This window comes from Populus trichocarpa, chromosome 8 (assembly GCF_000002775.5).
Source record: "Populus trichocarpa isolate Nisqually-1 chromosome 8, P.trichocarpa_v4.1, whole genome shotgun sequence".
NCBI lineage: Eukaryota > Viridiplantae > Streptophyta > Magnoliopsida > Malpighiales > Salicaceae > Populus > Populus trichocarpa.
The window spans coordinates 15287655-15311120 of record NC_037292.2 but is presented as its reverse complement, the minus strand read 5'-3'; the positions used below and the strand labels follow the sequence as shown (position 1 = coordinate 15311120).

At 33.9% G+C, this 23466-nt stretch overlaps 1 protein-coding gene and 1 long non-coding RNA gene across 3 annotated transcripts; one reads left to right on the top strand and one right to left on the bottom strand.

The window, feature by feature from the left end:
• Positions 1-6979: 6979 nt before the first annotated feature.
• Positions 6980-8522, bottom strand: LOC112328376 (uncharacterized). Of its 2 annotated transcripts, XR_002983206.2 has the most exons (4): positions 8296-8521; positions 8026-8118; positions 7671-7758; positions 6980-7300 (listed from the first exon to the last, which is right to left on the bottom strand). It is a non-coding gene; the product is annotated as an uncharacterized LOC112328376 (long non-coding RNA). The 2 variants fall into 2 exon arrangements; XR_008059895.1 differs by having other exon boundaries at positions 7671-8118; positions 8296-8522.
• Positions 8523-9802: 1280 nt separating this feature from the next.
• Positions 9803-11881, top strand: LOC7481648 (uncharacterized). The gene is made up of 2 exons (XM_002312727.4): positions 9803-10571; positions 11361-11881. The coding sequence occupies exon 1, from the start codon at positions 9925-9927 to the stop codon at positions 10546-10548; it is 624 nt and encodes a 207-aa protein (XP_002312763.1). The 5' UTR covers positions 9803-9924; the 3' UTR covers positions 10549-10571; positions 11361-11881.
• Positions 11882-23466: the final 11585 nt, after the last annotated feature.

The window sequence follows — 23466 nt, the reverse complement described above, 5'->3', positions numbered from 1 at the left end:
AGCGTGCCTTTAAGCCCTCGCTTCCTTTCGAGCGCACCTTTAAGCCCTCGACCATCCTTTTGAGTGCGCCTTCAAGCCCTCACCTCCTTCGAGTGCGCCTTTGAGCCCTCGACCATCCTTTTAAGTGCGCATTCGAGCCCTCATTTTCCTTTTTTTTTTACTTGTGTAGGTCACCCATTACAATGAAACCCTTTCTTTGTATTTTTTTTTCCACCTGGGTAGGTCACCCATTACAATGAGACCACTTCAAAAAACATCTCTCTGTATTTTCACCATCGCCTGGAACAATTAGATCATTTTTTTTAAAAAAAAAACCCAAAAAAAATCAATAAAAAAAAAAGAGAAAACAAAAAGGGAAAAGAGGAAGGGTTTTCACAATTATTCTTCTTTACAAAATTTACTACACAAAGTCAAAAGAAAATAAATTTTCTAATGCATTTGCACCGTAAGCATTGTAAAGAGGGGGCAACTGTTGTAACCCAATTTTGGCCCATTGGTTTTTAATTTAATTTTTACAGGGTTTAAAATGTAAAATTAAAAGATCAGAGATTTATTTCGATGAAAAGTATGATTTGTGAACTTGCGTGAAAATTAAGGACAACAATGTGCTTTTGTCATTCTATCTTTATCTTCAAGATAATCCTTGTCTTCATGATAATGAGTTTGATTGAAACTTGGTTTCTTACAGGGACTCTTGCATTATAAATACAGATCTTAATGTATGCAAAAGGTGGGTGGAGAAAATCCCAGGAGAAGGTCATTACCAAAAACCCTACATATATAAAAAAAGACAATTACAAAAGAAGAGGGGGCGCGACAGAATCCTAGACTAGTCGCCGCTGCCCCCTCCCCCAACATTTTCTTCTCCTCTTCCCTGGTCTCAAACCAGCCATACCTTTCCCCTCTTCAGCTTTTTCCTTTTTCATCCTCCCCGCTCTCACTCTCCCCATTAACCATCATCCTTCATCTCAGCCATGCACCTCCGTGCATTGTGAGCATGCATCAGCGCACATTGGCTAGTCATGCTATTACAGCAGGCACATGCAGTAACCGCAATATGGTGACTAGTCCTACTCAAAGTTCAGCATCTCCTGCGCCAAGTCAGGGTGGTCAAAGTGGCTCTACAAGTTCCACTGGAAGCACTCAGATGCAAGCTTGGGTTCAAGGTGCCATTTCCAAGATTAGTAGCACGACTGATGGAGTGACCAGTTCAACTCCGAATCTCATAAGTGGTCCATCTTCCATTGTGCCGATAAGTATTAACACTGGAACACCAGCAATTAGGCTCATTGGTGACTGCCATTTCCTCCGCGGATTATGCCAGCTCCTGTTTTTCTTTTTTCCTTTTCTTTCGGCGAACTCAACTACCTCGCTTTGTCGGAAGTGCATAGAGAAATTCAACTGATACAAATGTGCAAAAACCTCAGTCTGGTGCTCCTAGCAAAGTGGAGGAGATCAACACTTTTTCTTCAAAACCAGAACCAGCTATGGTCAGGTCGAATGAAGGTCAGACAGCTTGAGGTGGTCAAGTAATGCCTGGAGCTAAACCAGTCGGAGATGGACCTGGTAGTAGGCATAGAGTAGGCAGTGGCAATGCTGGCCAAGGATACAGCTTTGAAGAGCCGACGACCAGAGGAGAAGCGCACGAAGAACAGAAACAGAGAAGGAGATAAGGTAGCTTTGGCAAACCAGCACACCTTTGCCATGGTCTTCGTCATCAAGCTCCAGCATTAGGCAAACTCTGAGAGAGAAAGTGAAAAATAGGAAGAAGCAGAGCAGAGAGCGTCCGTTCGACCAGCAACCTAACATCTTCATCGCCATCGTCTTCGACTTCGCCTCCTTACACAGGCAAGTTCTTTGCCTTTTCCCCTCCTGCATTATAATTCACTTGCTACTGTAGCAAGTGAATTATAATTCACTTGTTTCTATGCTCAGCCGGTGAACAGACCAAAAAAAATAGATAATAAGCAAAATGTTTTCCTTTCTTAAGAAATTCAAATTTTTGCAAATTTATTCACTGGTGCCAAAGTCAGGAATATCGTACTTTTTTGGTTACAAAATATTTACCAACGCCAGAGTTGAAAATATTCGTAGGCAAATATTCATTGACGCCAGAGTCGAGAATATTATAGGATGACCAATAAAAATGGAACACAAACAAACCTTTAGCAATTTAAGACAAAACCAGCATGCAGCTTGCCTCAGGTAAGACGCTTAAGGAGTGATAGTATCTTCCCTTTCATGTAACCAGTTCCGTACCATAGAATCTCTGTTGACCAGTTACGGTTCCTAGTGACCATAATACTAGGTGGCGACTCCTCGAACACGACCTTTTCTCCCCAAAGAACAAGATGCTAGGTATCTATTCTTTTTTCCACTCGAGGGATAATTTTTAATCCATCGCCGCGATGTCCGGGTGTGACAACATTGCTTGATTCTCCTCTAGAAAAAACTGAGCACTTTTGGCTTTTTTTTTTTGTAATTGTTTAGGATTTACATATATTGACGTGTCCAATCCATTGACTCAAATATTACATCAATAAAGTTGGTTTTATAAACCATTACAAGTCCTGGCTAGCTAACTAGTGCTAGTGCCCACACTAAGCTGCGGGCCGCTATTTTCACTAGTAATGATTGTGCATCCTTGTAATACTCATGCGATTTTGATCTTTTGTTTGTCTTTTACTACTAACAAAACTTTATAACTTTTCACACAACTAACAAAACTCTATAACTTCTTACTAAGGATCTCTTCAAAAGTCAAGAAGTTTAATGATATCAGATTCTCGACAATTATTTTTCAAGTCTTTATTTTATGAATCCCATGATCTGCACTAGCAATAATAAAAGAAAACCTCATCAAATTCAGAACACCATCACCACCAGACAACAAAAGAATAAGAGAAATAAGACCTATTTATATGCAGTGAATGGAAATGCATGCTAAACCGATCATCAATTATATTCACAATCACGTATGAAGCATATATCTGGAAAAAATGGTGATTTAGTTTTTGGATTATTTCCATATATCTGAAAGAACTACATGTATGAAGCTTTCATGTGTTAGCACCAAAGAAGTATGCTTAAAAAAAACACATAATTAGAGATTTATATTTAATATATTTCAATTACGATCTGCTGATCAAGAAGAAAAAAAGAAGCTGAGATATCAATCTTTTTTCGATCAAGATATCAAATATCATGGTATTAACCAGCTTGACAGAAAAATAAAAGGTATAACGTATATGCACTAAATTGTTTCATAGGCTTGCTAATGACAACTCACAATATCATTGCACTTTTGAGAGAATAAGCTACAAAGCTTAGTACCCGTTGTTTATTGTTAATAAATACAAGTAAATTGTGTGTCAAGAGCCCAAATTCTTGATCTTTTAATGCTGAAATATACCAGAGAAGAGAGAGAGGAGATGACATGTAAGAGTTATGCATTTCCTATCCTACAGGGAGTTCATTCTATTTTTGCCTTCCAAGTCACAAACTTAAGTTATACTCTTGGATTTCATTTATAGACATTGAAGGATTGACTGCTATCAAAAACCATCATGGTAACAAAAGCAAATTCAGTAATTCTAAATGCCAAGTTATTTTTTTAATATAATTATCTTTCAACCCCATCGACTAAATATAATAAAGTAATAAACAACAACAATCATGAAATCTTATTATCTTATAAATCTTTTAAAAAAATTATAATTTTTTTCAAATTTCTTCAAGAAGGGAAAATGGAATCATGAAATCAGGCAAGGGACCAACTTGCTGCACTGACATCAAATTTACTCTTTTTTTTTTTGTTCCAATCAATAATTTGTTCCTTCAAATCCCAAATCAATTTGGAGTAACTGCTTTTCAATCATTAAAATCTTATAAATCAGAAAGACATATCAAAGTAATACATACAAATCATGGTTTATAAATAAAATGTAGAATGCATCAAAGACAACCTTCATTTCTTAACCAATTTTAAAACACAACAACAATAGAACACCATAATAGCAACACCATTGCAACACTTTCAATGAATTACTCACCATACCTCATGTCGCACGGGTGTGGCATCGCGACGAATATTCCACTTCATCTAGGTATCTATCTGGCAAATATAGGAAGACAAGGAATTCTTATCTTTTATCAGTGGAAAATGGGAAAGGAGGTCGCCACCTAGTATTTTGGTCACTAGGAACCCTAACTGGTCTTAGAGATCGGGTATGGGGACTGGTTACGTAAAAGGAAGGTATTAGCACCCCAAATACGCCTTACCTAAAGAAAGCTGCATTGTTTGATTGTCTGATAAAAAATCTAAGGTGTTATTGTATTTCTAATTGTTGGTCCATCTATGATTTAATAAAAGTCTTTATCAGTAAGGAGATCCTTATCTTATCGGGTAAAAACCTAACCGTTTTACCGTCAATAAAAAAAAAAAAAACTTCCTTTTTAATATTGGGAATATATTTTACGTATAAATTCATAATCCATATACTAAAAGAAAAGAAACAAAATATTTTTTTGGGTATTTTTAAAATATTGGCCTAGTTCTCATGGCTTTAATAAATTGGTTATTAAAGCCAAAATGCATGCTAAAACATATATTTTTTTTGTTGTATGAAAATACGATGTGATGATTTTTTTCTTATCTTTGAGAGACTTGGCCGTATGTATGAAAACAAAATATTTTTTTTGTTTTATAATTTTTTGCAATGTCTTGATGAAAACCAGGTATTTTAATACCGGATTTGTATCTTTACGGTATAAAAATACAAACCAATATTGCACAAAATAGATAGAACAATACACGATAAAATCACAAATGTTTTTAGAAAGATTTTTTGGAATTTTTAAAAAACAATTTGGGGTCGGGCCGGACCCAACCCAGACATTTGGGTTGGGCCAGAAACGACCCGACCCAATGTTCACTGCATGAACAGTGAACGTGAATTATAATTCACGCCACTGTTCATGTGTGAATAGTAGGACGTTAACTATAATTCACGTCTACTGTTCACTCAGTAGACAACGAAGAAGAAGAAAGGGAAGGGGAAGGAGGTTGACCTGCGGTGGAAGCTTGGCTGCAATGAGGAGGTTAGGCCAGTGGCTCAGTAGGCTTCGATGAAGGGAATGCTGGCTGGTGTCGGTTGCTGGTGACAGAAGAAGTTGCAGAGGAGAGGCTCGGCGGTCGCAGTCGCGGTGGCTGTTCTGCCACTGGTGAGGATTTGGGTTCGTAGGGAGGTTGCGCTGCCGTCTGTTGGTGGAGGAGAAAGGTGTGTGTGGGGGCTTCAAGGGCTGAAGACATGGTGGGGAGAGAAGGAAGGGAGGGAAATGTTGGCTGGAACCAGAAATGACTGGTTTTTTGGCTGACTTTGGACCTAATTTTATCCACCCTTGGAGCATGAAAATCACATCTATTTATAGGTGGTGAAAGAGGGACACCTTTTCTCTTCTAGTGCCAAATTTCGGCCCTTGGTTCGACCCGAAAGCACTCCAGCCATTGCTTCAAAGAAACAATGAGGAACTGCCAGTTTTGTGTAGGAAAATAGTTGGTCGGGTTGGCTACTTTGGAGCGGTGCCACCGCCTCTACAACCTCGATAAGCCCGAAAGGTTTATACTAGCATGTAGTCAGGTATCACAAGATCATTTTCGTGCAGGTTTTATCCAATTTGAGGAAGAAACAAGGCGTCAAACGCCTTAGGAAAGAAGCCCCTCTGGCAGCCTCGCTGGAGAAGATGAATAGTAACTTTTCTGTCAACTACGCTTTAGTCCTTCAATTTGTGACTTATCTCTAATTACATCCCTGATTGGCTTTAAAATTTCAATTCTGTTCAATTTCACACCTAAAGAACTTCAATTCAAGCCCAAGATTTCAGTGTCTATTTCCCCTTTGGTTATTGGTTTCGGATTTATTCAATTTAACTCTTAATCGATCAATAAACTTTCAATTTCTTCAATTTAACCCCTGATTTGGTCAATTTCAATCTCTCTATTCACGCGCCTTTTCTAGTTTGGTCCTTGGTTTTGAATTTCTTCAATCAAGTCCCTAATTGGCCATAAAACTTCAATATTTATGCAATTAAGCCCTTGATTTGACCAAATCAACTCTCAAAACTTCTAATTTAACCCAAGACTTTAATTTCTTTCTATTAAAACCTAAATTGACTTAAAAATCAATTTTTCTTGCAATCAAACCCTTCATAAATTCAATTAAACCTCCAATAAAATTTAATTGAGTATGTAAATATTTGTTTTTGGACCTTTCTTCTTCAAATTAAATTTTCTTTGTCAACAGGGCTCTTCATCTGTAAAAAATATACTGTCAAATTTTAATTTTTTAGCCTCCTCAACCAATTTCTAGCCATTTTTTGGGCGCTCCAACATCCTTTTCTCACTGTTATTATTTTTTGATTTTTTTGTTTTTAGTCCGAATATATATATATATATATATATATATATATATATATATATATATATATTATTTTTTGGAAGATAAAAAGTGAATTTAGAGAATAACCCAAAAATGGGTTATGACACCTCAAAGACCTGATTTCTCCCCATACAGAAAAACCAATTTCGTTGTTGCAATCCTATTGAGCAACACATTCATTATCAACATCTCTATTACCAGCACAAAATCATTAAAACAAATTAGTGCAACATTTTATATTGTTTTCAAGAACACACCAAATCTTAGTTTTCCTTTTCTTATTTGTCTCGTCAATAAAATATAAATCAAACTAAATAAGGCTTAAAGCAACAAAATTTCCAAACAGTACAATGTAATTTAAAAATCCAACACATACCAACTTCAATCTATAACAAATTATACAAAACCCATATGAAAATTCTTGAATTTATAAACCCTTAATTCTTTATTAATCTCTCTAGATCCTAATTTTCATTCACTTTCCCTGTAAAAGAGCATAATCATGGTTGTTACTCCAATTAGATTCAAGCCCACCAAACAAATTTAAAAATATCATCTCCAATGACATGCATACTATAAAATTAGACATCATGTTTTTCAAGCAAGAACTCATCCAGATCCAAAGCTTGTCAAAAAACAAACTTTTAGTGACCCTAAAAATAGCGGGGGAAAACCCAATTCTTGTTGAGCTAGTAAGCAAGTTTTTTTCGCTCAGTAATATTTTCAAGCAAAATATAACAACAACACCACCAGCAGAACCTACTATCAAAACCCAATTCAGAAACCCATCAAAATTTGTTAGGGACATATGGTGATAAAGCTCCAATTTCCTTGTCCGGTCACATTTCCTAGCTTTCAAGAACCTGAAGGACACATATAGATTGATTATTTTAGTCCTAACTAATTGGATAAATTATATATTAATTCTCAATCTTTATACAACTGCTATAAATTCTAAAATATATATAGAGTTTTGTCTTTTCCTTGACACTCTGATGCCATTGCATTTTTCTAAAGCACTCCACTCTTTAGCAAATATTTATTTTTGCTTCAAAGTTATGATTGAAATTGAGATAGTACTGGGTATTCTTTAGCAACAAACAATGTGTACAAATAAATATATGGACACCCACATGTCATTTCCAACGAAGAAAAAAAAACACTATAGCACTCCAAGGATGCAACGTGTGCAACCTTTATTTGGTAAATAAGGATGAATAGATTGGCTTTTACCTTGATAGCCATAAAGTCCCTTGGTATGGCTCTGACCGCCAGCATATTATGTAGGAGAGTTGGATACAAAATAAGCAACTGGTGAATGCTAGCAAAAAGAATGTGCAAGCGACAATTAAAAGAAGAAGGAAGCAATAGATAGGGAACAAAGTTTAAGAAAAAGAAATTATTAGCTCATCTAGAAGCGGACATCCATGCGCATCAAATTGGAATTAGGAAGAGACAAAGAAAACCCCCCAAAAGGATTCTATTTTTTTCTAAACTTATTTTCTTCTCTGCTACCATGTCCGTGGAAGACCTAACCACATATCTGTTACTTCTACATAGACAAACAAAAAAAGCCAGATACTTATACCTGAAAGTACTTGGAAAATCTAGAGTGGGTGGAGCTTTTGTTGCAGAGTTGTGATTCCCATTTCAAGCCTCTTTAGCCGTTCTTGTTCAAATTCTAAAAAATCAAGAAATTAAAAGAAAAACTCAATCCACATCAATTTCATAAGCAACCCAAAAAAAAAGAAAATATTGGATGATCATAAAATTGATATATAACCCACAAATTAAAAACTCAAAAACCCTAAATCAAACAACCCAACAAACATCAATTCGGGGAAAAAAATCAAATTACCTGAGAGTGTACAGAGTTGTCGTTATGAATGGAAGAAAAGAGAGAAAACTTGTTTGATTCCAATCAAAAGACTCATTGCCTACCCACTCTTCTGGATGGAGAACTTGGATGAAAAAAAGAAAGAAATGATATAAAATCAGAGAGAGAAGAGAGAGAGAGAGAGGGGCTGGTATGGGGGTATTTTTTTTTTTTTTTATGAATGGAAAAACGACTAGACTGAAAAGACTATACCCATGTTTTAATTTTCTTGGGTATCAAGCATAAATATGTCTTTTCACTGTATATTCTAAAAATGAAAAAACCTAAACACTAACCTGGTTACTAATGGTTGCGGAATCATTTACCTGTTTATAAAATCATTAGCATTTTTTTTTTAATGTTTTAAAAATATTTTAAATTTTTATTTATTTATTTTAATATTTTTAAATTATTTTGGTATTTTATATCAAAAATAATTTTTAAAAATAAAAAATATTATTTTAATATATTTTTAACAATTCTAAATACTCATAAAAAACAACAAATAACTCTGAATTGAATGTAACATTTAGAAAAAATTCATTAATATTTTTTTAAAAAAAGTCAGGTATTGCTGAGTCTGGCAAACCAAGCTAGCTCGTCTGACCTATTTTACTAGAGCCTACACGATTGGGCTTTTAATTTTTTTTTGTTTGCAACTGGGGCGAACGGGCCCTGAATTTCTTTGAAAAACCTAGATTTTGGTCATTGTGGTGACTAAAAGATTAGAGCTTAATTTTTTTTTCTCTAAAAACCTATTTTGCAACTCTTTTTGCCCCAAAACACCTATAAAAACACTGTAAAAACCGTGATAAACTTATTTATAGCCTCAAAAAACCATCTTAAAAATCAAAATCAACCTGAATCCAAAAATTAACCCGAGTTCAAATCCGTTTTTTCATGAACTTTAAAGGTATAAAAACATCTAATATGAACTCGCCTCATCAAATGGAATCATTTGACATAAATTGGTATCAATGACACTTTTCTCTTTCTACTACTGAAATTCGGTGACTTTTATCACTCCTCTTTCAACTAAGGACTAAAAAATAACAAAAATAAACTTTTGTACCAAAATTAAATTGAAAAAATATTGAGGTACTGAAATTATATAATTTACATAATTTTTAAAGTTTAAGGATCAATGTGCATCTTTTTATGAAACTTATAGCATGCCGCTCATGTTTGACGCATTTTTCATTTTATCCCTCTTCTTTTAATCTTATATTTTTATAAGAAATCAAAATCAATTCGTCTTTTATTAGAACTAAATCGCTAGAAAAAAAAATTTAAGGATTAAATTAAAATTTTTTTTGCATAACTCATCCATAATAATTTATAAAAAAATCAACAATAAAGTCTTTTGCCTTTTGTATAGTAAAATACCCCTACTTTCTAGAGTAATACTTAATAGTAAATTTCTGAAAACGTCCCAATTTGAAATTACCAACATCAACAAAGAAATTCCAATTTCCAAATAAGGAATAAAAAAGGGTTCAAAACCCTAATATTCATAAATAATAATAATCAATCACTTTGCTCTCTATCTCTCGTTTAGGGTTACCGTTGAGATATCATCATCACTTTCGCTTGGCTCAATCAATCGATGTAATGAAGCGAGAGCGAGATCACCAGTTCGAATGCGGAATATGCGGAGCAGAAGATCGGTATCTCCTCCACAACGTCCGCCACCGTACCCCATCCTACCGCCGCCTTTGCACGAACTGTCTCTTAAAAGACCACCGTGGTCTCTTCTGCCCTTTCTGCTTTAGTGTGTATGAAGAACCACTCCCAATTGATCGATCCATGTGTAACAAATGCCCTTCCATCTCTCACAAACCTTGCATCCCTTCCAATTACCCTCACCACACTCCCTTCATCTGCCCCTCTTGCTCCTCCCCCAATTTCTCCTTCTTTAATCCTACTACAAACGGAGATTCTCCTTCCGGCAGGATCATCGATAGAGATTCCGCCAGAGCGCTTGTTGCTGCCGCCAAGATTGCTGCCGTTTCCATGACGAAAGCGGCGGCGATGGCCAAGGTTGAAGCTGAGAAAAGGGTTAAGGAAGCTACTTATGCAAAGAAGAGAGCTAGAGAAGCGCTTGAAAGGCTTGCTTATTTGGCTGCCAAAGAGAAAGAGATTATGGAGGGAAAAGGAGGAGGAAGTAATTATAATGGGCTTTATCTAGCTCCTCCTCCTCCTCCTCCTCAGATTACAGGGAAAGTGGAGAAATGATGGTGATTTTACTTCTAAATAGGGTAAACTAGCGCTGCTGCTACTACTGCTTTCCTTGTCTTCTCTCTTTTGGTTTTGGATTCTTGGTTATGATGGATGATGTTGCTATTGTTGTTAGAGATGATTTTCATTTTGTTTAGTTTTTGGACAAATTTCTGTCTCTTTTTCACTCTGAGTTTCAATCATCATCTTTAATAACTTTTTACTTGTATATTTTGGTGTTTAACTCACTAACTACATATATCCTTTCATCTTATCAATCATTTTGCAAGTTAAATTTCTTTCTTTCTTTCTTATGCATCTTGAAAAGGTATTAATTGATTTTTTTTATCTCCCAAGCTACTAACTACTATTAAAAGAAGGAATTAGCACAGGCAATTCTGGGATTGGGACTTTATTGTGAAGTATGCCATGAAATTGTAAGTTGGAGCTGCTGAGTCTTTATGGAGTTGATTGAGAGTCTGAGTCGTAGCTGCTGAGTTTTTATGCAGTTGATTGAGTTTTGGCAGGGGCACTCTAAAGTAGAGGAAGCTAAATAACAATTTATTGTGACTATAAGTGAGTGAATTATTACATCTTCCCATATTGTTTTGATTGAAAATGGAAATGCAACTGTCTGTCTTCTTCTCCACCTGCCTTGCCTTCCTTTATTTGTTTTCGTTGTGATTCCTTCGTTTCTGGTTTCTTTATGCGTTTCAGTTCACCTGTTTTTTTTATTGCTTAGAATAATGCCAAATGAAACTTTGGAGTTTCAACAAAAACCTTTACACGCTGGCTATGCTATTATTAATTTATCTTCTGGCTAAAATCAGTTCAAGTTGGGTGGTGCTGCTTCGGTTGATGGCAAATCTGCTGATATTATCTATTTCAACATATTGCTGCTTGGAATCTATTCTGTTATTACAGATTGCCTTCAAAGTTGGAAACGGGAGGACATTATCATCATCTTTATCGGAGGTGTTTTATGGCTTACAGTTACAGTGACTACTAGTACACCAACAAGGATAATTAAGAATCCTCTCACAACAACATTACCTGGTTTCGTCTTGCTTCTTCTTCTTCTTCTTTTTTTTTCTTTTCCCTCAACTCAAGTTTTACTTGTTCTGATGAATGATGGATTTGTGAATTCCCATCGAGGGGAAAGGATAAATAAGGAGAGACTAAAACCAAATAACATGAAGCTCCATTTTCTACAGACAAGGGTGTCTTAAATTAGGAAGATTGTATATTTTTTCAGCAGGATTGCACAAGCATGTTCCATTGTAGGTGCTGTATCTCTGGTTTACAAGCAAAATTATCAGCTGAAGGATGAGATTTTTTTAGAGGAAATGATGGCTGCCAGAGAGTTAATTTTGCAGTCCTGCAAGCAATATTCTCTGAAACGAATTCGTACTTTGTGAATAGTCGAGAGCCAATGTTGAAATCTACAAAGAAAAGCCTCCTAATTAAATATGGCATTCTACGAAGCCATCAGTTTGCACCGCCCAGTATGCTTTACAAACGTTAATGTTGTTGATGCTAATCTGATGCTCGAAGTCCCAAGTCCACATAGATTAATCTGCGTTCTAATTAATCACTGATTTATCCCATTTTATAGTTTCAATTTGTTTATTTGCGGATGGTATTAGGGGTTGCACTTGATTTAATCACTGATTCCACCGCCAATAATTTAGTAGACATTGAACAAAATATATACGTCTAATTAGCTAGCTTAATAATTGTTATTGTATAGTTAGGTAGCTAGCTAGCTTGTATTTGCTATTAGGTGCCCATCCCAAGTTACTTGATTTTGAGGGACCGAAAAAGAGAACGGAAAAGTCTTTCCTTTTTTAGTACCTGAATTCGAATAACCAATTTACATATTATTTTTTCGTCCTTTCTGTTTTCGGACCAATTTACACTTGAATAGAAAAAGACTAGACTTTATTATATTATATTATATTATAATTATATATAAAATAAAACTAAAAGTGCCCGGTGTGTGCATTGTGGCCTATGAGGCAATGCTTAGTGGATTACAATAGCAAAATCAAAATGAATTTTGACCTTCACAACAAAGGATAAAATGGTATTTTTCATTAGGTTTATTTATTATTATTATATTGATGGAGAAGAAATTCATCTTTTCATATTTTTAATCAATAATGAAATAATTTAAATATCTTTTAAAAAAACCGAGTCCTAGTAGCTTTTATGCTAGCGAGGGAGGCACCTGAATTCTTTAGAAAGTATATGCGGCATTTTTAGACAATCAAATGTTATCTTCAATAATGGTGTTAAAAGCATCAGATTATCCTTTTCTTAGTAGTTAGAAGTGTGTGTATGAAGAAGCATTGTTTAGGTTATGTTGGATATTTCTTTTTCTTCCTTTTTCTTTCACACCAACCCTTTAAAAAAGCAAGAGTCATGTAAGTTTGTATTTCTATCAACTTTGATCCTTATTTTTTTATTGCTATTTATTTTGATTTTAATGCTTTTTGAAGTTTTTTTTTAATTTCAGCCCACAACATTTTATTTAATTTAATTTTTATATCTAATTTGGTCTTCATTCTTTTGATTGCTATTTTTATATTATTTTCTTGATTTGTTTTATTTTTCAATTCCATCCATCATTGTTTTATTTAATTTAATTTTTATACCAAATTTGGTCCCTTTTTTTATTAATATCTGTTATGTTTTTAATTTTGGATGATTTGGGATTTTGCTTCGTGAATTTTTCAGGTTTTCCTTTTATAGGGTAACCTGGTCTCATAATCTGTCATAAGTTTCGAAGGTTAGCCTGATTTGACTTCGAGTTTTTTTAGGTTCTCTTTTTAAAATTGATTTTTTTTTAATTTTCATCCTTTGATATTAAGTTATCGGGCCTTCAACTTTGTGATTTTTGATGATTTTGTTTTATGGGGTTATCATGATCTCATATCCCGGATCATGAGTTAGTCGAGTTAACTCAAATTGACTCGGTTTTTTTTTAATGTTTTTATTGATTTTTTCCCATATTCACCTTTCATTATTTTATTTAATTTCTTTTGTACAAGGTTATCTTGACCTCACAACCAGACAACGAATTTGACATGATAACTTGAGTCAGGTTTTTTTTTTGTCTTATTTTAAAAATAATTTTTTTCTCAATCTTTCCTTCACCGTTTGATTTGTTGGTAATTGAGTTTCAGGTTCTTTTTATTTTTCTCTTTATGAGATTATCTTATTCTCATTCAATTTTTGTTTTAATATCAAATAAGATCATTAAGACATTTTAAGAATATATAGATGATATCTTTTCATAATATTGACAAAGTTTTTTTTATTTGTTATTGTCATTTTTAAAATCATATTATTAAATTAACTAAGTTTATTAAATTCGTTTGAATCAATGAACCAAATCCTAATTTTTCTTGTTGCTTTAAAAACATTGTTATTGGATGAAAAAATATCCTTAGAACCCCAATAAAATAATAATTTGTTGACTCAAAACACCTTTAAATTGGTTCAAAAACACAAATATAAATTAAAGATAAAACAAAAAGCTCTTTGAACTCCGATTTACTTTTTCCAGCAAAACATAACTTCAAAAACAACTTAATGACACTCATCTCGTTAAGAGAAACATATTGACACTAAATTTGAACAAAATTTTGCCAATGTTGTTTTCTCTCCTCAATTGTTTTCTAGCAACCATCTCTTTACTCTTACAACTTAAGGATTGAAATGTAAGGAAAATGGAGTTCTAGACTAAAACGTAAAAGTATTAAAACAAAAGGACCAAAAAGTAAAGTGAAAAAATCCATGGGCTAAATTTTCTTAAAAGAGTTAAATAAACAATATAAAAAAATCTTGTATATTTGTTGATTTGTCAGTTTTGATCCCTGTATTTTCAATTTTTCACAATCAACAATTTTATTTTTTTTGTAAAATAGAGCACTAACCTAATATCAGGTTGTTTTCTTAAGGCCATGATAAACCAATAAAAAACAAAGCAAAACAAATAATCACATATAATTCTCAAGAAATAAAATATTAAATGATGAAATTAAAAAGGAATAATTATATTGACTTGTTTATAGTTTGATCAATTTTTTGTTGTCTCTGTGGTTTGAAAAATTACTGTAATAACCCAAGATTTTCAATCATTTCATGAGTGAAATTCATGCAAATTTTTTTTGTAAACCATTACATCAAAGATGTTTTTCACATTAGTATTCCAAGAACTAGCCAGTAGGTTTCATTTATTGGTGGAGTACAATACCCATATGATTTCGTAAATCAACATCCCCATGAAAGAGAACTCAATACACATACCCATAACATTATATTTACATATTCATAAGTTTACATTCTTGTTCTGATATAGTTATTATTACAAGTCTTTATAAAAGTGTCGAACAACAATTTCACAACTAGTACATTTGTTTAAACGAAATGCATAACGTCTTAACATATGGATACAAAGATCATATCAAAATATGTGATCCCGTTAGATGGGATTTCTACGCACCTTGATTATGAGACGTCCTTGTTACAATGCAAAATAGATACAAGAATTATAAATAATCTAAACATGATAATAAATATTTAAAAGAATATTATTGCTACTTTCTGTTAATGACCTAAGTGAGTATATTCCTTCCTCTACTCCTTACATACATAATACAACCCTTATTATTTCGTCAATTGTATTATCCTTACTCACACGTCCAAACCTCTCCATAGAAGTTGTAGGGACCAAAGTTAATACACTGGTCATGGTTAAATTACTTCGCTTTACCTCGGTCATCCTTCATGACACCACTAACCGCGATCAATTGCATTACTCAAACTCGGTCATCCAATTCGGATGCCACTAGTCGGAGCTAAGCCGTAATACTCAACTTGATCATCTTTCTCGAATATCATTAGCCAAAACTAATCACAATATCCAAACCCGGTCATCCAATTTGGATGCCATTAACCAAAGCTAATCACAACATCTAAACCTGGTTATCCATCTTGGATGCTATTAGTCGAAGCTAATCACAATATCCAAACTTGATCATCCATCTCGGATGCCATTAGCAGAAGCTAATCACAATATCCAAACTCGATCACCCAATTTGGATGCCATTAGCCAAAGTTAATCATAATATCCAAACTCGGTCATCCATCTCGAATGCTATTAGCCGAAGCTAATCACAATATCCAAACTCGATCATCCAATTCGGATGTCATTAGCCAAGGCTAATCACAATACCCAATCAAACATTCTATGAACAATTTAGTCGTCATAATGAGATAGAATAATTCTTTTATACAACATCATTTCAAAGATTCGATATCATTTAAGAAGAGGGTGGAGATCACCTACTTGTTCCTCTTGTGGGGTGTCCTTATCAAGTCGAAAGTCTGATCCCGGTCGTACCGCCTGACTAATCAAATGATCACTAATCAGCATATTCGCATTCCGTAATCATATAAACCAATACCATACATATCCCAAGAATACACATGTTCACATTCAAGTGTTCCATACATCATGTAATCATACAATGAAAGTCATCATATTAAGACACTTCTTTCAATTTTAAACGTAAGTTACCCACGTACATCCTAATGTTTAATTCTTGAGTCTCGTAGTGAGTTATGTAAAAGTGACGACGAAATCATCACGAGAATTAAGTCATTTCTGACATAGGGTTTATCAACGAAACTAAGTCACTGCTGTCATAGAAAATCGTCAGCGAATATTGGGTCGCTGGTGACACATAAATCGTCAACGAATACTGGGTCGTTGGTGACACAGAAATCGTCAACGATGGTTGAGTTATAGCTGACGCATGGAATTGTCAATGAAAGTTTAATTCATCACCGACTCAGAAATTATCAACGAAAGCTGAGTCGTTGATGCAACCATATTATTTGATAGTTCTACCCATATTTACCTAGTATTTTGCCTATGTTTTATACATAAAATACCTTGATATTCTTTGTTTTATGTTTTAAAGGCACTTTTGGATGTAAGAATAAAAAAGAAGTAAATTAGAGATAATTGACAAATTTGACCTCCGATCAATGTTTTGTGCAGAGCTTGAGTTCTAGAAGTCGAAACAAAGTGATTCCAATGGCATTATAAAGATAACATCCATACCTTTATATACATATATGGAAAGAAAAATAAAAAATAAAGAACATGGAAATCACATCCTTAAAAGACAAATCTCGCATTCTGCTAGGGTTGTTGACCTTTGGCCATTCTGACTTAAATATCTTTAGCTAGAGAAGTCTATTTAATGCAAACTCAATTTTTTTTGAATTCTGACTCGAAGGCCTATCAGCATACCAAATTTCAACAGAAAAAAAGATCATATGAGAGATATATGATTTTTCTAAGATGACATATGAATTCTGTTAGCAAACAAGTTTTGTGAAGAAACAAGTCCAAATTACTTCCCAAAGCATCCAAATCAACATTCAAGTCTTTATTTCGGCAATTTAGCTCCTCTAGGTCAAAATTCAAAGCTTGAAGATTTTATGCAAGGCTATTTCTTCTTTTTTTTTTGGAAAATTGTTAGTGAAATACTTAAATGTAAATTGTTTACTTAGAAAAAGATTATTTTGTAGAAAAGAGATTAGGGTTTTCTAGGATATAAAAAGAAAGAGAGAAAGGAAAGAAGGTGTGCGGCCAGAAGAGAAGAAAAACACACCCTTTCTTCCAATAACCCGAAATCATGCATTCTTCTTTCTTTTTATTAGTTGTTCAATAGATATACAAGGCTAAACTCTTTTTCTTGGTTGCAAGGACACAAAAACCTTCAAATTTCAAGAAATGTGAGATTTATTTTTATCTTTTCTTTTCAGTTTATATGATGAATATGTTTGTATTCCTATGTTTACGTCTTATGATTGTTTATTTTAATTGCTAGAGTAGACTCAGTTATTATTGTAAACAATCTATTGCTAAGTTTGATATCAAAACCAGAGTTGTGGTATATAAACTTGTGAAGCAACTGAGTTTAATAATTGTGGTGGATCTATGTTATTAATATTAGGGAGAATAAATCAAAACATGAACTGCAGACAATTATGTTGTCTAGATTAATCAATTTATCTAGTTCTTAAGGCTGTCATTGAATTAAATTACTAGTACGGACATTGTGATTGTTTGTTGGTTAGGGTTAGCTATATGACGGATCTGTTAACTAACCAATGTTAAGAAAAGATAATGATTCAGAATATAAATTGATGTTTCGTTTCAATAATTGGTTCTGATTTTCGTAGGTGGACGTCTACTTGAAACCAATGTTTGTTCTCTTAATAGTTTTCTGATTTATTTAATTTAACTTGATTGTTTTATTCTATTATAGCCTAAACAATCCCAATCCCTCTCAATTGGTTGTCGCATAGCATAAAAATCTAAACTAAACCTTCCTTGGGATCGATCTCTTACTTGCTCTATACTATCTTGTTTATTTAAGTTAGGGTAATTAATTTGTGTGACCACGATAGTCACTATCGACCTAGAAATTATCAGCGAAAACAAATTCACGGTTGACGCATGGAATCGTCAGAGAGCACAATTCACTTTCGGTTTAGAAGTCATCAATGAAAACTAAGTCGTTGTCGACTCAGAAATCGTCAGCAAACACAATTTCACGGCTGGCGCATGGAATCGTCAGCAAACCCAATTCACTACTGACTCAGAAATCATTGATGAAAATTGAGTTGCTGCCAACTCAGAAATCTTCAGCGAACACAATTTCATGGCTGACGCATAGAATCGTTAGCGAACCCAATTCACTGCTAACTCAGAAATTATCGACAAAAACTGAGTCGCTGTCAACTCAAAAATCATCAGCGAACACAATTTCACGGCTGACGCATGGATTTGTCAACGAACCCAATTTACTGTTGACTCGGAAATCGTTAGTGACGATTGAGTCATTTCTGGTTTTTACTCTTTCCCTAGGCTAAACGTAAGGTCTAAGCTAAGCTTTGCCCCTTATAACATACCCCAACCTAGTTAGACATAAATCATCACCAATTCACACCCAATTCATCACAAGGTTATCAACCAATATGCAATCAAGTCTCAACATATACATTTTGCAAAGGTTCTCTTAACCATTATTTCAAGACCGAGACCTAATGTTGCCACAATCATACATTCTATGTTTTCAATTCTATCATGTCAATTCATCAACACAAAGTAATAGTCAATTCACATTTCACAAGAGTCCCATTTCCATCTCATGTCTTATTTCTATAAGAGTGTTCATCATGCAAAGTTTCTTTCATGGTTTCCCTTTTTTCTTTGACTGGACATTGTTGTCCATTCTCTCCCAATTACACATGCAATTCATCATTTATATCACAAGTATACTCACAACAACATGCTACAATCACACCTTTATTCACTTGGTTCATAATCATGCAAATTCATCAATCATATAGATAAGATCAAAACATTAATATAGTATGATTTCTGTTTCAGCTCAAACATGTCACTAAGGGCTTAACAAGATTGCAATTCTGCACATTCCATCATTTCATCTCACTTTCACACAAGTTCTTCAATCATATATGAAAAATCAAGACATTAACATAAACATGAATTTTGTTTCAGCTCAAGAATTTTTCTAGGAGTTTAACAAGGTCACAAACTACACATTTCATCACTTCATTTCATCTCCTTTCATCATTTCAATTGGCCGACCTTTAGTTAGGGTTTGTTCATCTATATACATCCATTTCTTTTCGTTAAAGATTCTGAAATTATATTCCCTTCACCCCTATTTTTCCTTCAATCTTTCCATTTATTCTTTCCGAATCTATGAGTGCAAGAGGCCTAAGTCTTTCCCCTTTGAGGTTTCTTCCTCTCTTTGTCCTAAAATATTAAAGAAACATGTAAGAAAGCGATGTTATTCTTACCACACAATTTTAAGCAAGCTTTAGGAAAGGTTCTAGTGGTTTTCTTCTTCTTTTCTCTTGGTTTTTCTCTCTTTCTTCTGTTGTTCCAGCTGACCTTTTAGGCTCCTCCTTCTTTCATGATTTTGTCTGTCTCTTCTTTCTCTCTCCATTCACTTAAACTCTCAAGAGAAATGGCATGCAAGCTGGTTTGGTTACGTTTCTTTTTGGAAACGAGTGGCTGTTGCAGTTAAGGCTACTGGCCGGTTTTGGGGGAGAGGAAAAAGTCATTTCTTTTCTCTCTCATGTATTTATACCCCTCTTAAATGAGATGAGGGTATTTGGGTGTTGGTCATGTTTGTTCTTATCCCTCTTTTAGGTTATCTTAGGGCTGGTTACTTCCCTACAATTCCCACCTAGGATATGCCAGTTCCCCCCTCAATTTCTACCTAGAGCAGGCTGGTTGGTTTCTTTTAATTTTTTCCTAGCATACGTAGGCCTAATACTATCTTTTTATTGGGTTTTACAATTACACTTTCTCTTATCAACTTTATTAATTTTATAACACTTTACATCCTCTTATTTTGACTAAAGAAAATCAACAAAAAATCTTGTATTATTTACAAATTTACCATTATATTTAATTTAATGCTAAAATGTTTCTAGTGACTTGAAATAACAAAAATAACATAATTTCTTATTTTTCTCTAAAAATAATCATGCCTAAATCTATCTATGTCTTACAACTCCTTCCATAGCAACAAAGTTAGATAAATCTCACTTATGCTTCTTAACACTTGAAGTTCGAAATGGATCCTTAGTTTTTTTATTTTTTGCCCAATTGGATCTACTTCTAGTGTCTCTAATTCAACATCTACTTTCAATGCTAACTCAATTGCAGCTATTTATTTTTTTCAGGGAAGCAAAAACATTTACTTTTGAAAGAGCCTTACTAAGTATTTATTCTCAGAATCTTTTTCATTCTTCAAAAAGAGCACCTATAAGTCACCGATTTGGAAAGTTGAGCTCCCGGATCTCTGCAGTTGTTGCCATAGCTTTTATTTGGCCGGTGTAGCAAAACGACAGAACAAAGAGTGTAATCATGTGGTGCCAACACTTATATGCAATTTTCAGACATGGATTAGGCTTTGGCACAAAGTGGTTATCCTAGGATTGAAGCACTTAAATTTGACCATCTACTGCTAGTCATTTTGTATTTGTGTTATCATTGGAATTCATAAAAAGAGATATTGTTGTTAATCCACACAGTGAGGTGTCGTGTACTAAGGGACACTTAATAATGGTTAAAAGCCACTGCCACCATTTCCCCGTCTCATAAACCACCACTAGACCAAATCCAAACATAGTCATAAACCCACATCCATCACAATCCCCGACTGTCAACAAATCTATATCAACTTGTCTTTTATTGTTTCTTCATCTCGAAGCAGGGCCCACATATCCTTCTCTTGAAAGGTTAATTCAATTGGAGACTTTAGCAACTCAATTTTCTGAGGAATGGAACCCGTGAATTTGTTACCCTTGAAATTAAAAAATGATAAATTTTTTAGAATTCCAATAGAAAGAGGAGTGGGACCAAAGTGTGGGTTGTAAAAAGGAGAAGCAAAAATAAATTTGTCAAGTTTTCAAGTGAATCAGAGAAATTAAGATTTAGTGTTTGTAAATACCAATAACTCTAAAGATACAAATTAAATCAAATACAAAGTTAAAAGTAAACTTACAAATGATATATAAAATTTGATAGATTGTCAAAAACTTTCTATTCAAAATTTGCTAAAAAATTTCAATATGTCATCTGATTCAATAATATATACTTGAAACAACCCTTCAAGTTTAGAAAAACACTAAAATAACATAATTGAGACCTAAGTAAATGACTTTAACAGAAAATTAGATAAATAATAATCATCACATATTTTTTACTTATAAGAAACACAAGCAAATTCTTAGAAAACTCAAAAATTAAAACATGCATAACTTATTGTAGAAAACTCCAATGCATACATGGTTGAACAATCTAGAAAGATCACATTTTAAACTTGAAAAACACATATGCTAAACTTATTTTTCCATGTAACGAAGACATGCAAAATAAGGCTCAAAGTTGGCCCATGGGATGAAAATAATAACATAAAAAACTTTATCCATTTACGTTACCAATCCAAACTCAAGTAAACCAACATCATTAGGACCATTACAAGACACTTATGCCATGTTCTCCTAGTTGAAAAAGACTCATCCTCGGGTTATATGTACTATCATCACCATAGAAAAGACCTAAGTAAGCCACGTTAAAAGTGTCTAAAATGTCTAGATATGCGGGTAGCTTAATCTTGTAGGTATTTTCATCAATCTACTTCAGAACCTTAAATGGACCATCAACTCTAGGTTTAAGCATAACAAACTTACCTTGTGGAAACCTTTCCTTATTGAGATGCCTTCAATCAATCACCTTCTTTGAAATCTATATACTTACTATGCTTATTAGCTTAAGAATGATACTTATAGTTTTGCCTTTCAATCTTGTCATAAACTTGTTCGTGCAACTTTTTAAGTTGTTTGGCCCTTTCTTCAACATCACCATTAAAATTCTGACGTGTTGGAAAAGAAATTAAGTCTAATGGAATCAATAGATTCTGACCATACATAACTTGAAAACGACTACAATCTACACTCTAGCTAGTTGAATGGTTGTAAGCGAATTCAGCTTGTGGTAATACAATATCCCAATCTTGAATATTCTTCTTCACCAAACTTCTCCCAAGACTTCTTAAACTCTTATTGACGACTTTAGTTTGCTTATCAGTTTGTGGATGACAAGTAGTGTTAAATTGAATATGAGTATCAAGTTTCCTTCAAAGTATACACCAAAAATCACTCATGAACTTGGAATCTCAATCTGAAGTTGTTGTTTTTGGAATATCATGAAGTCTAACAATCTCCTTAAGTATAAATCAGTAATAGTAGTAACATCAAGTGTTTTGCTATATGGAATAAAGTGCACTATTTTAAAGAAATAAACAGCCACCACTATAACTGAATCTTTATTTCTTGAACTTCTAGGCAAGCCCATCACAAAATCCATGCTGATATCTTTCCAAGGAGTTTTGGTTATTGATGTAACCATATTATTCGATAGTTTCACCCACATTTAACTAGTGTTTTGCCTATGTTATTTATATGAATTTCCTTGATATTCTTTGTTGTATGTTTTGAAGGCACTTTTAGATGAAAGATGCAAAAAGGAGTAAATTGGAGGTAATTGGCAGATTTGACGTTCAGTCGATGGTTTGTGCAGAGCGTGAGTTATAGAAGTTGAAACGAAGTGATTCCAGTGGAATTAGAAAGCTAACATCCATACCTTTCTGGAAATCTAAGTCAAGAAAAATAAAAAGACAAAGAGCATGGAAATCACATCCTTTAAAGTCAAATCTCGCATTCTGCCAGTGTTGACCTTTGGTCATTCAAAATTCAATACCTGGAGCTTCAGAAGTCCAATTTATACAAACTCAATTTTGTTGGATTCCTGACTCAAAGGTATACAAATGCTCCAAATTGTAGCAAAAAACGATATCATATGTGGGAGATATGAGTTTTCAAAGATGACGACTGAATTCTGCCAGCAAACAGGTTTCATGAAGAAACGAATCTAAATTACATCCCGAAGCATCCAAACCGACATCCAAGTTTTTATTTTAGCAATTTAGCTCCTCTAGTAAATCAATCTAGAAGGTCAAGGAAGGCAGCCACCAACCTCAAGCCACCAACCATAAACCAGCCGCCAGCCGCCTTCACACTACCACCATCTATTGATGTTCACACTTGAACTTTGATTTTTCTTACTTACAATTTGTGTATAAATAGACAGCTAAGTTTATGTTATTAAGAGAGCCAAGAGAGAGGGAGAGAGAGTGCAGTAGAATCAAAGAAAGAAGGGTGGTAGCCATAAGAGAAGAAACACAAACTCTCCCTTCTACAAACTAGAAATAATGCTTTCTTCTATCTTTTGGAGTAGTTATTCAA